The 17,236-nt window shown below is 41.5% G+C and overlaps 1 protein-coding gene across 29 annotated transcripts in view; it reads right to left on the reverse strand.

The window, feature by feature from the left end:
* EBF1 (EBF transcription factor 1) overlaps positions 1–17,236 on the reverse strand; it is a 411,315-nt gene that overhangs the window by 145,616 nt on the left and 248,463 nt on the right. For 22 of the 29 annotated variants that reach the window (XM_008255335.5, XM_002710343.6, XM_089335001.1 and 19 more), the window contains one exon: positions 3,517–3,598. In XM_008255335.5, the coding sequence (XP_008253557.1) occupies positions 3,517–3,598 (82 nt within the window). Of the gene's footprint in view, positions 1–3,516; positions 3,599–4,311; positions 4,521–5,397; positions 5,520–7,762; positions 7,787–17,236 lie in introns of those variants that run through there. The other 7 variants (XM_089335003.1, XM_089334994.1, XM_089335004.1 and 4 more) reach the window with 5 other exon arrangements.

The following is a 17,236-nucleotide window of genomic DNA, read 5'->3' on the forward strand; positions in this document are numbered from 1 at the left end:
CCAGGGGTCTGGTTCAAAATTGTGAGGCCTAGTGGACAGAATACTATAAAAAGCTGTGTAACCCGCTGCTGGGGGCCGTACTCTGGTAAGGAGTGTTGGTCCCGATCGGCGGCCGGTCCCGATCGGTTACCTTGCCTCTCATTTGTCTCTCATTTGCTTCTCATTTTTAATAAAATTCATGTGACACTGGTTTTTGTAACATTCTATTTTAGCTGACGAATGGATGCAACAGTTAGGAATGGACCACAGTGGAAATATAGGAAGGGAAGCCAGCTTGGGGTAGAAGAGAAAAAAAGGAAGATGACAATGTGTTTAATTTGAGGTTTATTGAGCTGAAGTTTCTGGAAATATCCAGGCAGAATCAGGACAATTAGATCTATACCTGGGTGTCCAGCCTCAAATCATGACCCCAGAGTCCTCAGTGCACAAGTAAGGTTAAAATGCTGGAAGCAGGAAAATACTCAAGAGAGCCCATAATATAAGACAACATTTGAATCTCAGAAAGAAACTTAGGGAACATCAGGTTTTACATGAAGACGGACAAAAAACATCTGTTGGAGTGGGTTAAGAATGAGTAAACCCAAGGGGAAAGAGAGGGATTCAAAATGGAAAGGTTGCCAGCATGAAATGATATGGAGAAAGGTGAGAGTAAATAATCAAAGAAATACTGAAGAAAAAATTAAAAGATGTTGGATCAGGGATATTTGAGGTTTTGGTTTAACTCTCTCGAGGCAATGCATCCATTCTCCGATTGCAAAAATAATCACATGCCTACATGTATAAAGCCAAATGTTAATTGTGTAGCAATGATAGGAAATGCATTTTGTATCTATGTACATTTACAAAGTGTAGATTTTCTATAGATTCCTTCTCTTCTATCCCAGGAGGCAATCAGTGAGTGACAGCAAACAAAGTAGGTTAAACATGAGATTCAGTAAGAAATCTGGCATGGTTCATTAACAGAGACAAAGTTCTTCAATTCAAATATTGATTCTGTGGTGGCTAAGGTAGCTGCCCCTACTGGAAAAGGTCTTTTTTAGGACATGTTTGAAAATCCTAGTCAAGAATATTGTCAGCGCCCATGAAAAAAAAAAAATCTGCTTCTCTGAAAGACAGTATGGACCTTGCATGGGGCAGCTTGCATGCCTAATCAAAGGGTGCACTCTTTGAGACAATCATTCTACCACCAGGAAGAGTCTGTCAGAGGTCATCAGGCACAGGACTGAACTAACAGTCCTCTATCAAGGACAATTTTGGCTCCCTTTCTACCCCTGGGGATATTTGGCAATGTTTAGAAACATTTTTGGTGACCACAGCATTTAGTGGGTAGGAACCAGTGATGCTGCTAAATGTTCTACAACACACGGGGAAATCCCTCTATTGCCCGACAATGTTTGTCCAGCTAAAATATTAATTATGCTCAGGCTAAGAAACTATAATGAACTAGTAAGCCATGTTCAGTTTATCCCAATGATTTTTCTTGCAAAGGCTTACATTTATATTTGCTCATTTACAAATTACTTGCATATGCAAAATGTTTTTCCTTGATAAATATTGAAATAGTGTCGTCATTTTTATTCCATTTTATTGTTCATGATAAGTATAACTGGTGACTTCTTATTCTTTGGTAGAAGGCTACTGAGATAACTATTTTGTGTGCACAAGTAAACCTTTCTAGATACTGTCAAAAATAATAAATTGAATTGGTTTTTCATGTTATTTAAGAGTTTTTCTTTACCTTGAGGCTTTCAGACATTTTTACTAGCAGATCTTGTGATGGCAAGCAAGGCCTCAGAAGTTCTACACAACTGCCCTCTTGTCACTAAAGTCCATCCTGAACACTGCTGCCCCGAGAAGTGTGATAAACTTGGTCCCGATATTCACAAGGTGCTAGAACTTCTCAGGAAACCCAAATTGTTTCACTCCTGGCTATGCTTTATTCTAAACCCAAACTCAGTCAGAACAGACATATGGCTCATCTCAAAGCAAGCCACAAAACAGTTTATACTGAAACCCAATGTTTCAAGACATGGTGCAAGACAGCAAACACGTTTAGTAGCATCACATGTGTGATTTCACCAACTGAATTACAAAGCTGATGACTTCAACTGAACCTCCAAAATAAAAATCCTGTTTGAGAATGAGAAGACCCAAGTTTACCAACTTGAGGTCAGAATCTGGCAACAAAAGCATTTTCCAAGAAACTAGGAATCTAGGAATCTACAGATCCACGCTATTCATCTCTGCCAAAAGAAAAGGTGGCAAAGCCACAAGGAATTTTATAGAAACACCTCAGAATCTCAGGGAAAAATACCTTCTTCCTACTGAATTTGTTCTTTAATGAGGCTAATACGTCTCATCTCTTTTTAAAAATTGTTGTTTTGGAGGCTAAGAGACAGTGATATCCAGAGTCAGTGTTCAAAATCATCTCTTCTCTGTCTTCTGTCAGCAAAGGTGCAGCTAAAAGTTTAAGAGCTTCTCAAAAATCATTCATTGCAATCTATGCTTCAAGATACTAAGTATACCTTACAAAATAACTTAAAACACCATGCTGTTCCCCTGATAAACCAGGCAAGCACGCATATACAGGTCATTACTCTGATAGAAACTAACACTGACCATGCAAATAAGTTAGCCATAAAATTAGATGGAGACCAACCCAAGGATCTGTAACTTAGCTGCTCAAAGTATGGTCCGTGGCTTTGGCAACACCTGGGAGCTTGTTAGAACTGTTGATTTCCAGTCCCACCCTGACCTCAATCAGCAGGTTAACAAGATCCCCTGGGGATAGTCAGCTTCTTAAGTTAGAGTAGCCTGTGCCTAGAACACAGCAACCTTTCCTAACACTCAAGTACCTTTTTGTGTCTGAGAAGCTAAGATGTTTTTGAGTCCCCTTGCCTTACTCAAGACATAATTCTGCGAGGTTAGCAACCGCTCATGTTTCAATGGTGGCAGATGGGACTGATGCTTGAGAACATTTCCATGTGTTATACAAGGACCTTTCTGAGAGAGAATTGAGTGCCAGTCACATCACTCTAAACATTTTGTTATCAGGGGATCCATTTATTGTGGGCAATTTCTGCTACCAATTTCCAAGATTGGAAAAGAAGAACAGAGAGAAAGGAAAACAGAGGGGGTCATAATTCTAGGAACAGTTTTACCAATTTTACTCTTACTGCTGGATATTCTACTTGCAAAATTTTAGTTCAAGAATTCATCATTTCTATGTACATCACATAATCTATGCGGGGTAGACACATGAGTCTATTCAGGAAGTCAAAACTAGACTCCAAGGAGTTCACTGCCTTAACCAGGGAGCACAGGTGGTGCAATTCCAATTTTTCTCCAGTAAAAACAACAACTTCTAGATTGCAGATACCTGGGGGACCGAGGGCTGCAGCTGCTCTTCACCTCTAGGGAAACAACTATACCCTGGATCTCCCAGGCTCAAGACTTTTTACCCACTCCTGCTACTCACGTTATTACTGAAATTTAAGAAAGACAAGACAGACCTACCTGGAATCTCCGCATGTCACGTGGGTTTCCTGCATTCTTTAGGCAATTTTGGTTACACTTGAGGAAAAATTTCAAGAAGAACCTGTGGAGAAACAAATGATCGTGGTTAGCATTTCAGTTGGCACAGGAAGGAAAAAAAGTAGCAAGTTGTTTCTGGGGTGTGCCTTCCATTTTCTTCTTGCATTTTCTGAAAAATTCACAATAGTGTTAGAGCCAGTATTTTATTTGAAGCTTTAGCCTTTGTTTTGTATCCAAGCTAGACCCTATCTATGAAAGGAACAACCACAGCATTGCCAGATCTCAGAAAAGACTTAAACCCCCAAGGAAGTATTTTTCACTCAACAGAGGGAAGTCTTCAACATAATTTAAGATAGGTTCCCATTGGACATAATTGTCTGAGAATTCTCACGATCCCCAACAACAACATGTAATGCAAGCCCTATAAGTTCACAGATGGTGAACTGGCAAAAATACACACTGTTTGACTATAAGATGAAGATCACAGCAATGTAGGGATAGGTGGCAAGCCAATTAATGGCTGCTTTACACACTGATCTGCCATCACGGAGACCCAGCAAAGCCAGTTCACCCCCCATTGGCACCAGTTTTCAATGTGAGAAGCCAGGGCATTGGGCAAGCAGCTATTGTGACAGGCACCAGTTCCTGAAGAGACCTGCCCAAGAGCAAGGCCACTAGAAACAGAACTGCCCTGGGGTTGAAGGACTCCTGAGTCACAGCCTCAGGCCCTGTTGGCCCTCTGTAAACTGAGAAAGGTCTTCATTCTGACCAGCTTACCAAGTAACCATTACCATCGGGGGAGAGCAGAACTGCACATTTCCTTTCGGAGATGTCACCTATTTAATACTAACCTCTTACTGAGGCCAGCTAGATAATGGAAGTCAACAGGGTGTTTTCTCTAAGGAGATGCACACCCCCCTGAGGATGCCTCTTCTAGTACTCCATGTAAAGACATAGGTGGTTCTGGGCCTCATATATACCTAGCCAGGCCTTAACACCCACTTTATTATTATCAAGCCCCTCCTATCAGTTTCTGTTTGCTACTCAATGGGAAAACGCCCTCCAGGTTCAGACAGCACCTTTCTTAGATCCTCTAATAATGACTCTGACTTAGTTTTGGGCCCTGTGTATTTAATCTGCTAGTTAGATTCATTTCCTCCAGACTTGAAGCAGCAAAATTCTAGGTGGCCGTACTCATGAAAGTTTGAATGCAGACAGTTCCTGTGAGCTGGCATTGCAGCTCCCTCGAGAGGCCACCTACTGAAACCCTGTCTTGACCATGGGTCCCTATTCCACCCCTACTCAGGTCAAAGAAGTCACAGAAGTCCTTGCCCTAACCTCTGACAGCAGCCAGGGTTTCCATAAGCAGAAGAAGGATATGAGGGAGCCCAGGACTAGATGCAGGCCAGGCTAACTCCATCCCACAGCTCCTTGCCAGCATGTACACCCTAAGCAAAATGGGAACATTCAGACATTCGCTTGTCTTCCCACTAACTGGACAGGACCCTTGCTTTCCAATATCCCCCACTGCCCTCCTCATTTTGGAGATCTTTTCCACAATAGCACTGTGAATATTATGGAGGGAGACGTCATGGTCACACTGCCTCCAGTGGAGCCCCCTGTCTGGCTCCCTGGAGTAGATAAAATTCACGTGTGTTTAAGCCATTTGAGCCCAGCACCGACAGCCAGAGTCAGGTTGTGTTAGAAGGAGCTGTCAGCACACCCTCTGGCATCTTCACATCAGACAACTGCTAGCCTCCATGAGGGGGTCCATCTGGTGCCAAATAGATTTTGAAAGACAGGCAAACAGGACACTAGCTCTGCCAGACAGAAACAGAATCCAGGGAGCAGGGGATCTTCTACCTCAAAGATGAGCCAGGGGCAAGGCACCTGTCAGCAGCCCATCGTTAGCACAGAAGCCATGCGGGGCGCACACCGGATCCCTGTTATCCTAAGCCGCCCCATCACGTGGCCTGCTGGACGGATCCCCGCCACCACCACCCCCACCCCCAGCAGAGGATCACTTGCTGAAACTGAAGGCTTGACCATCTGTTGTGGGGGAAGACACGGCCGTCAGCTGGTGCCTGGGGCCTTGCACAAGCCCTTATGTGGCAAACACACTCTAAAGGGCCAATTCTTTTGGGGAAAGACGGCCTTACCCAGGGAGAGCCCTTAAGAATTCTTTCAAAGCTTTCCCCTAAGTAGAAGCCAAGTGTCTGACCCTTTTGGATCACACTTCCTTGAAGGAACTGAGGGGAGTTAGAAGGAGTTAAAAATATCCCCAGTGAGAGACCAAGTTAGATGCAACACAAACTGGGGGAGAAGGGTGTGAATTCTCAGACTTAATGTATAAGGCATTTATAAACCATAAACGGGGGAGGGGGTCACTTGCCTGTCTGCTGGCCTGTGGGGAAGATCTCCGATTCCGAGGAGGCTTTTAACAAAGTGGAGGTTATTGTAACTCCACACCTCACCTTTGTCTAAGAAATTGTGGCATTTTGTGTGGCGGGTGTGTTTGGTAAAGTGTTGTCAGGAAAACACTGTGGCACCCTTCCCCCAACTGTGGGAAACTGACCCACAGCTGCACAAAGCCCCTATTGACCCTGTAGAGTTCCAAGGACTTCCGTACACTCCAGAAAACAGCCTGACTGGGATCAAACTCCTCTTTAAATCCTTTTGGTTGGGGAGGGATTGGAAGGTACCAAGAAACCCAACACCTTTCTGTTAGTTTTCAGTAAGAATAATATCATCTTGTGTTCATGAAATATGTTACTCAAAGCACTCAGATTCCCAGTACCTCATGGAAGTCCCATAAATAAGGCATGCCAGGAATTATCAAATCCATTTGAAACACGTGAAAACTAAGACTCAAAATTAAGATAATTATCTACAGTCAAAAAGAATCTCCAAGATTGGCCAAAAGGACTAGTCATGGCATGAGTTGTCCACAAATGATGGGAGTTTATAAGTGACCTTAACTATCACTTAGTCTAACCCCCTAATTTGTATATGACTAAAGTGAGACATCAGGACAATGCTCATATAGTTAATAATACTTATAAGAATAGGAATTATAATTCACATGTCCTGATGTCTTGTATGATTTTTTCATTATCATGTTTGCTTCTCAAAAGCCAATTCAATAGGAGCTCAACACTGAAACTCTTGAACTTTTTAGTCTACTACATCGATCAGAAAAGTGAGGCATAAAGCCAAAAGTGACATGCTATTAAAAGTGGAGTTCAGGTTCTTTGATAAGGCTGATGTAGGATACTAGTCCATCACTGAACTAACTGAACCAAACACACATATTTGTAGAATAAAAATGTTTATTCACTGATATTACTTGTACCAAATTTTACTGACCAATAGATATTCAGTATCAAGTCTGGATATTTTCTATGTGACTAACACAGCACTAGAGATCAAAAGGTAACTCTGGACTCCCTCCAAAGGAAAATTAACTGAAATAGCCAATGGGATCTGACTAAATTACATGAGAACATAAAATAACAAAATAAAATCATTTCTGTATATATAATATATGATACAGGACCTAGAACCCATGGGTTTGTAAGTAAATACTTGTTCAACTCAACAGAATCCAGGGCCTCCAGAGGGATTGAAATGGGAAGAGTCTACAATAAATCCAGCAGCTGAGTACTTGAAGACAAACACGGGTATATTCCAGCGGTTCCCTCAACTTCAGCAGCCTCTTTAAAGCATGGATGTAACCGCACCTTTGTCTGAGGACCACGTTGCAGCATTCACCATCATCCTAAATTTACTTCTCAACTGATTGTGTGACTAGATACAAATTATTTAACCTCTCTGTGCCTCAATTTTGTCATCTGTAAAATAGGGGAAACAACAGAACCTATTTTAGAGAATTAGTGAGAATTAAACAACGTATGTGAAGTATTCAAATAGTTCCTGGCAGAGGGGAAATGATCTTTGTTTTCATCATCATTTATTCCTGGCAATTGCTCACTGCCTAGCCCACAGAGATGCTCAGATTTTTCAGATCTGCTCTCTAAATTTTAGTTCACTGTAAGAGAAAGGATAAAGACCTGGGTATCCAATGAAAACTATAGGTTTCACTGGATGAGCTACCAAAGGAAAAAAGAAGAAGCTACCACCAAGGGAATACAATAATGACTACTGCAGCTTTACCCAAAGGCCAAGACATGTAAAGAAGACAGGTAGTGGATTAAATCACAGAGCTTACCAGTTAGTCAGAACTGAAGGGCACATAAAGTAAAACTGCCCACTAGGCAACGGCTTGTACCTTGTTAATTATTATGCAAAGCATTGAATAGGTCTGGGCTGAGCAGGTTGACTTTTTACCTCCCCCATCCCAAATTCTGAAAAATCACGTTCAGATGTTAGTAGCTGCACTCCTACATCCAGGCTGGAAAGGAAAAGCATCAAGGCACACCTACACCAAGACATAAAACTCCCATTTGCAATCTTGAGACTCCCCAGAAGTTGCTGTGACTTGTTCCTGCAGATGGTTACATGGGGACTGATTCTTCCTGAAGATATTAAGGACAAGGAGATTCATTCTGCCCTGAAACAGCTGTATGAAAACAATTGTGTCATCCCTTCTGTGTGAAGTTCCCACTGCTCCTGTACACACACTGAAGGGTAGAGAGGGTTTTAAAAGGCCCTCTTCAGAGGAGTAATTTCTATAGAGGTACCACCACCTTTGCTTTCACAAAGCAGCACAAAACCGTTTGTCTCCACAGCCAAGCCTACTGCCCAGAAATACCCAAGGAATTCTTTCTGGAAGTACAGGGATTCTCCCAAATTGAAAATATTTAACTTTCCAGAAAGCATTTAGCCCTGCCCAGACTGTCTGAGCTGTCATGGGCTGTCTCAGAAATGCCATCAATACCTTAGGGCAGCCCTCAAGGACATACAGCCCTGGGAAGAGGTAGACATGTCCCATGACCACTACCATGAAAAATAGATCCCCCTTAAAAATAGGGCAGGCCAAAACAGAAAAAGAAAACTAGACTTTCAATGTCAAAGAAAACTCTTTGGCTCCTAGCTCCCAGAAGCTGTTGTAGAGCACAGTTCATCCATGTGAAATTATGATACCCATAAGTCTGCCAAAATCCCAGGGAAGCCACAGGGCAAGCCCAGGAGGCTGAACCTGGTTAAGGGGAAAGGGTTCTTGCTGCTGGGCCAACCTCCTCTTCTTTGCTGATATTAAAATGCACTGCTGAGAAAGGACCTCCTTGACATACACCCTCACCATTCTGCTGAAGAAGCATGGAGGATAGAAAGATGGATGCAATCATGGAATGATTCTACGCAGAGAAGCAAATTCTCTCCTCCCTCCCTGAGTGCAAGGTGGAATGGTACCAAGCTCTGGTGCCATCTTGGGGATCTCGGGGGAGAAAATGTGGCTGCCCCCATGATTGCCTACTGACTTCAAGATGTTTTCCTCTGCCTCTGACCAAGGACTCTTAGATTTTGGGAATTTGTGGAACGTGCTCTCAGCCTGAAGGGATGACCATCAACATGAAAAGCATGCATTATCTCAGAGCTCAGAATTTGGCCTTGATGGAAGGACATAATTAGTGGAAAAGATTTATCAACAGCAGCAACAAAAAAAGCATTGGGTAGCATAGAAGCCAACTAAAAAATCTTACAACAATTCTAATATAAAGGACCACCGTGGATCAGTCTATTCATATTAAAAGTCACATCTGAAAAATTGGGAAAGGGGTTAAGATATTGAAAGGACAGGAGAAGACAAATAACCAGTAGCCAATGGGGAAAGAATAAATTGTAAGTTCTCAGAAATGATATGGAGGGGGGACAGGAGGGCAAGGATGCTGTGGCTTAACAGTGGCTTCTATCAGCCTGGTTCAACTTACTCCCCTAGCAATTTTCGACCAGTGACTAAACGAGAAATGACATCTCTAAAGAATTGTAAGCTCAATTATGGCAGAAAAGGCAGTCATCTTTGGGGATTCTCTTTTACAGACATTACCCAAATACCATGTTTCTTGCCAAAATGTATTAAGGTGCCAACCCTGGCCCCAGGGAGACATCTGAAGTCGTTTGATATGCACCATGAATGTGGCAGACAACAAACCAAGAGTTTGTCTGGCCTTCTTGGCGTCAGAGACCGACAGATGACACATTTGTCTTTAACTGTTTCTATTTGCAGGAACACGATCTCCAGGGAATCACGAGGCACAGAGTTCCTGCCCACCCGGGGATAGGCTTCCAGCAAAAGCATCAGGTCTGGGTGACTGATGCAAATCCATCCCCAGGCTGGAAAAGATGCAAGCGCAGGTGACAACGCTGCTTCAGTAGCAGTGACCTACACCATAAAGCCAAGCTCAGAAAGTGTGGTGGAAATATCCTACATATCATCTGAGTAGTTATATAGCAAACACACAAAACCATTCCATGTACAAGGAGACTTCAAAGTCACAGACAAAGTGAAATTAAAAAGCCAATTTATTTTAATGCAAGAATTTTTGAAGGTCATGCATGGTTTTTTCATAATATGCATTTTTCCATGAACTTTTCGAAGGCCCTCAGTGTAAGACCCTGTTCTGAGTGCTTTATGTATATTAACTCCTCTTCACAGCAACACTATAAGGTTCTACTTCAACAGAGATAATGTTACAGAGAGGTTATGCAATTTGCCCAATGTTCACCATCTAGTAAGTGATAAAACCAGAAGTTGAAACAGGCAGTTTGGCTCCAAAGCCCGTATCCATCAAACCATATTCTTTGTACAACAGATCACGGAAGTGTAGATCATTGACAATATCTGACTTTCCTCTTACCATTGTCATCACCAGATTCATTCAAAATTAGGACAAACAAGGATAATAATTTCTGCCATATTCACTGAAAGAGTCTCATTTATAAATTTTAATAAGTTTCAATTTTGCTCATGACCAGACTCATGCTATTTGTGATTCCTCAAAGGCATTTTAACCATAATGAAAGGCAGTGGGTGGTTCTGGTAACAGAGCCAAAGCAAATATAACAAACAATGGCCAGAGCAAAACCAAGGTAGCTGAGTCTTCCAGGAGTTGATGAACACTGTCTCTAGGGCTCACAATCACTACCTTGGAATAGCTTTCAAGCAGACAGAAAGCAAAAAGTTGGCACTGAATGCCTTTTAATAGCTCTTGTTCAACACGTACTTAAAATTTTAAAGCAGATTCATTTAGAATCTCACATTAGAATTTCACTTTTCCTTTCTGAGGACTCAAAGAGTTTTGATATTATTTTCCCCAGTGGAGGACACAGATGCCAGAGAGAAGTCAAAAAGTTCAAGTCCAGAATCATTGAGGCATGTAGCTTCACCTGGACACTCAAGTTAGTACTCCTTTTAAGACCCCATAAAGTACAGATGTTCACTGTCATTCACTCATTCTCATACTCAACCAGCACATCTTTCTGAGAGCCCAATAGGTACCAATTCTTTTCTCTCAAAATCGATAGTACTAAGGTCACAATGACTGTAGTTGAAGTTTTCCTCCAAGAAAAAAAAATAAAAGAAAAAGAAAAGTACTTAACTTCAAGCTTTCAGGGAAATTTTAAGACAGGATGAGAGATTATTTGGGTAGATGCCAACGAAGGCTGAATACCCTTTGAATATTCATCTGTTATGAGTATTTTGGCAGATGCTAGATCAATGACTCTTTCGAAGTCCCTAATAATGTCCACAATGTACCTTTCCAGACATATCATTCCCCTACAGCTCACCTCCCAGCACCTTTTACTTCAGTCTCTTCAAGCTACATCTTGTGCCCTAAATAGGACGTCTCCTTCCTACCTTCACTGCAGGCTTCGGCTCTGGCTCTGAAATGCCTTCCCCACACCCACACCAACTCAGCTCCCCATAATCCCATTTATCCTTCCAGATGCAGAGTAAATACACTGCACCAGTGAACTATTTCCACATACCCCCAGCTAGAATGAATCACTTTAGAGCACTTGGTCTTCACCACAAGTACTATAGTCACCTGTGCACTTGTCTGCCTCTTCAGGACACTACAGACCCCTTGAGAGTGCCTTTCTGTTGCTCAGGGCAACTATTAGAGTTGTGTATGGAAAACAAATACCTCACTTAAATTGACTATAATATTAATGGTAGTTAAATTTGAATTATAGAACAAAGATTATGTCTTTCTTCTTTCCAGTTTCTTTATGTTTTCTACAAGTAGGCATGACTTTGATGAAAAATTAAACCACTTTGTTGGTACAAAAATTGAAGTGAATATTGTTCAGCACAAAATGTGGAAGATATTGCCCCCATTTTGCAAGGAATAAGTTAGACATTAAAAATGATGAGTGACTTTCTCAAAGTCTCTGTGCTCTTAGTATACTTAGTTCAAACAAAAATGGTTAAGATCTGTCCATCTCTGCAAAATGTATATTGTATATGCCTAATTCATAAAATAGCTGATTCCACACCATTGGTGTCCTTAAATTCCTATTTAAAACTTTCTTGGCCACAAAGTTTAACATATTTTCTCAAAGTTAAGCCTGCCATTCTTCTTAAAATATTTAAGTGCAATCCAAAGGGTATACAAGCTGTCTGACTAAAGTCTAAAGTGGATCCCCTCTCTCTGAAACTCTGCAGACCATTCTGTTGACTTCATTGAAAACAGCACTTAAAACTCTTACTGGTTTACTATTTCTTTATTCAGTCTGCTTCCTTAGATCATCTCTTTATTCATTCAGCTAGCCCTTCATTCAATCAGTATTTACTAAGCACCTACTATGTGGCAGGTACAGTGCACATAGAAACACCCCCAATCTTCAACCTTACAGCAGCTCACTAAAGTAAAGTTTGCAGGCCGCCTTCATGAGAATTGCCAGGGACATTTACCCTGGAAGAGACAGAAATCAGAGGTATGACGATGCACACTGAAGCTTGAATATAACTGATTTTAAAAATCAACAGTAATATCAATACTATGAAATGATGGTATCATGTATCAGAAATAGAGAACTATACAGAAAATACGGACATCTAATCTTCTATCACTGAAATCCAGCACAAAAACTTAAACCAAATGATAACTGAGAAAACAAAAAAGAAAAGTGAAATTCCCTCACTCATTCCTTCTCATACCCAGAACCAACCACAAAGAAGGTGGTGCCTGCCCTGCCAGGAAAAGCTGGTATTTGACTACTTTTGGCTTTAAGGAAAAAAACCAGCTCCCTTTTCTACAAAGGAGTAGTAGTAATACTACTAGTAGAAGTAGTAACAAAACAAGAAATCAGCTCAAAAACCTAGTCCAGAGGGAAAAAGTACTAAGGATGAAAATTATTTTGAAACTATTTTAAATCCTCATTGCCCTTTTAACATTCTCACCCCATGTATCTGCTCACTTTTCCCCACACATCCTCCCTGGCCCCAATCTCAGCACACCATGGGTTGCCTGCCATTCTCTGGGCTCACACACTATTGACGGTAATGAATTTAATTTAAGCAATGACTTCCACTGAAAAAAATTACTGCCTCCCAACACACCACACAAGCTGAGTTCAGATAAAAACAAGTGACTCCTTAATTTGGATTTAAAGCCCAGAACCCATCTCCAAATAAAAATGACCAGCGAGCACCATGCCCACAGAGCACGGACAATAATCTCATGAGCTCCAAATTATTCCAGTTTATATTATGGACGATCCAATAAGTCTGTATGTTCTAGTCCATAAAAATATAAGAAGAAATTTATCATTTTGAAATCATAATGCAGAATAGAGCCTGACACTTTATTAAACACAATTTGTCATGATATCATAAGAATGCTGATGGAAAATGAAACTAAAGCAATATCATAGACGAACGATGACACTATTTAGATTTTCCAAGGGTGCTTTGTAGTTCACAGGTCACTCACTTGCCCTCGGCACAACATGTCACTCTTGAACAGCCTCAGTTTAAAGCAGAAACATTGGAAACAAAACTATAATAAAGCTTTTATTTTATCACACACATGAGAGAACCATTTACTAAAACACACTACTCCAGAATGAGATGAGAATTTAGGAATGATCTATTTCATATATTCTTAAACTAGAGTACATGGATGGTCTGCATGTTGCCTTTGAATGCTGCAAGACTATGCAAGCTTGTGTACACTCCCCTTTCTGTTGGATGGATGGAGAAGTTTCATAAGACTGGGAGGAGTCTGTGAGTTCTAGAACTCTTTTTCTCCTTTTGTAACAGTCCCCTGCTCTCCTTTTGGAGTACTTCTTTTCTCTCACTCAAGAGTCTCTGTATTTCAGTGGCATGGATTTATTCCATATTTTAATCAAAGGCGCACCAGTGATTGGGTAAGGGCATCACAAACTCCATCTCCCCAACTATACAATGCTTTAGAGGTGGGAATGTGCACAAGTCAAGTCAATTGAGCCCAATCTGAGTTAATCACAGGACTTTGGTTTGAGAGGCTAAATAAAGAGATGGATTTCCTTTTGCTGGACTTGAACCTGGAAAGATGTTAGGCTGGGGTTAATGGAAAATTTAATACATCAGAGATGAACCCAGAATAGCATGCAATCCATTTGTATTCCACTTCATAGAGATCACAAGACAAGTGAATTCTGATAGATGAGGAAGACAGAAGGTAGAGAGAGCTCATATCCTCTAATGCCCTCCAAGAAAGGTGACGCCAAGTGGAGATAGAATAATTACACTGAGAAGACAGCAGAAGACAGTTTCAAAAACGGGTGTGTGGGCAAGCATTCGGCCTCATGGTTAGGATGCTCATCAGAGTGCCTGAGTTCAAAGTCCAGCTCTGAAACTTATCTCCAGCTTTCTGCCAATGCACACCCTGGGAATCAGTGGTGATGGCTCCAATAATTGGGTCCCTGCCGCTGACATGGGACACCCAGATTGAGTTCATGACTTGAGCCTGGTCACTCCCTACAATGCAAGAATCTGAGGAGTGAATCAGGAGATAGGAATGCACTCCCCTACCCCAATCTCTTTCTCCCTCCTCCCCTTTGTGAGTGTGTCTCTTTCTGTCTCTGCTTCTCAAATAAATAAATCTTAAAACTAAAAAAAAGTGTGAAAAAAGCAGAAAATACTACTGACTCCTGGTAATTTTCAGGCTGTGTAATTTCAACATCCTATGGCCTCCTCTCAAGTCACTACCATAAATACTTTTACAGCCTGAGCATCCCTTATCTGCATTGGATTCAGATTTTGGACTCCTTCGGATTTTGGAATATTTGCCTATATATAATAAGGAGTCATGGGAATGAGACCTGAATCTACACAACAAATGGATTTATGTTTCATATATACCTTATACACATACACCAATGTAACTTCATATAATATTTTTTTAAACTTTTTTTTTTTTATTTTTGATAGGCAGAGTGGACAGTGAGAGAGAGAGACAGAAAGAAAGGTCTTCCTTTGCCGTTGGTTCACCCTCCAATGGCCGGCGCACCGCGCTGATCCGATGGCAGGAGCCAGGATCCAGGTGCTTTTCCTGGTCTCCCATGGGGTGCAGGGCCCAAGCACCTGGGCCATCCTCCACTGCACTCCCTGGCCATAGCAGAGAGCTGGCCTGGAAGAGGGGCAACCGGGACAGAATCCGGCGCCCCGACCGGGACTAGAACCCGGTGTGCCGGCGCCGCAAGGTGGAGGATTAGCCTATTGAGCCACGGCGCCGGCCTTTCATATAATATTTTAGTGTATCTGCATTTTGACTGTCAGGTATGAGATTTTCTACTTTTTGCATCAGGTTGGCACCAAAAAGTATGGAATTTGGGAACACTTTGGCCTTTGGATCTGGGATGCTCAACCTGTATAGACAGACACACACATACATACACACACACACATACATACACATTTTTCCTCATATGAAAACTATAGTTTTACTTCAAAATGAAAGAAGCTCTTTAATTGGGTGTCTCAAACTCATAGATTCCACAGAGCCCAGGCAGGTAACATCAACACATGAACCAAGCTACCTGTAAAGCCACAGACTTCTCCATTCACCTGACTCTCGGGCAACAGGGTAGTGCTGACAGACCTTTCCAGTTGGAGAAGCTGGAAATACACATTGTTGACAGTGAAATTTGCCAATCTTCCAAACAATAAAAGGGCAAGACCAAAACCATCTGAGAGAAGGTCTCTAGTTTGCATCTCATTCTCTAAACTTCAATAACCAGAGTAGGAGCAAATCATTTTTCTTCAATGTTAGGGAATGTGGCACTTCCTTCATGCCCATTTTTAAATTAAAAAATAACAATAAAAGAAGGACCCCCGTGGCTTCTCTAAATACTACTCCTTTTATGAAGAAAGCACAAATTGTTCTTACTTTTGAAGAAATGGCATGTTCTGTTAGTTTTCTTATTTGTAAGAATCCTGTCACTCAAAATCCAGATGTAGTCAGCCTTTGTTTTCTCACAACCCTTCAGAAGCTGATGTGTTGGGTAAAGGGAGATGTAAGGGAAAGCATCTGCTCCCAAAAGCAAAAGTGAAGGGGGCCCCTATTTACCAGCATGAGGCCGACCACAGACACTGAGGAGACACAGAGAAAACCTCCAGTGCCCACCTGTTTGCAGCTGGATTTCCCAGGGCACTTAATTCAGTCAGAAGCACTAAGTTTCAGTAGCAGTTTACAGCCAATTAACCATACAGGAAACAGAACATCTGACCCGATGCCTTTCTCTGACTTCTGAAGAGTCAGTGACCTCAGGAGCCAGCAACTGGGAACTCTCCGTATGAGAGAAGACACCAACAACCTAGAACAAGCAAGTCTGTCCTTCCTTCCATTTAATGGGAGGAGACAGGAGCCCAGCCAGAGCCCATTGGCATGAGAATCATTCCCTTTTCCACACAGAGAACCCCTATTTCACTCAACATATGGCAACCAATAGGTACTCACATGAATCATTCCAATGAGTCCTTAATGCACAGCCATAGTTAGGATCTATTAATATCTGAACTTCACAGATGAATAGACTGAGGTCAGAGAAACTGGTAAAAGAGCACAAGTTCACACACATCATGATTCGAAGAATCAAGATCTGAGCCCAGGATATAGTTCATAACAGGGAGTGAAATCTTAGTGTAGAGCTCACTTCTCACCCTTTGGCAGAATCACAAGTGAAGTAATGTGGTAAGAATGGGCTTCTAGTATTTGTGGGGATGAACTTCCTTGGGTAGATAGGTGCTCAAACTTGTACTACATTCCTTTAGCAATAATTTATTGTCAAGGCAATCACAATTAAAAGGGGTTACACTTGTTAGACTATGTAAAAATTGTTAAACCATGTAAAACTTGTAAAAATTAAAGGAAGGAATGAGAAAGGAAGGAGAAGGGAGGATGGGAGCATAGGAGGGAGGGAGAGTAGGGAAGGAGTATCACTATGCTCCTAAATCTGTGTATAAGAAATACATAAAATTAGTTCACATTAAAAAGTTTGAAATTTAAAAATAAAAAACTATAACTCTACATCAATGGATATACAAAAATAAGTATTATGCAAAGGCACAAAAAAAGAATTGATCCCCATAGAAACTTGTGAAGGACATGGTCCCCCACTTGATGGATGAACCCACTTATCCTCAAAGAGTTCAAATGGTATAGTCACAGTTATCCTACTGATTAGTGCCAACCTCTGTTTCCAGTTCTTAAGTGCTCCAGCCATGGAGGCTACTTCTCATGTTCACAAATACACC

Source organism: Oryctolagus cuniculus, chromosome 6 (assembly GCF_051225735.1).
Source record: "Oryctolagus cuniculus isolate XC-2025 breed Fujian yellow rabbit chromosome 6, ASM5122573v1, whole genome shotgun sequence".
Taxonomy (NCBI): domain Eukaryota; kingdom Metazoa; phylum Chordata; class Mammalia; order Lagomorpha; family Leporidae; genus Oryctolagus; species Oryctolagus cuniculus.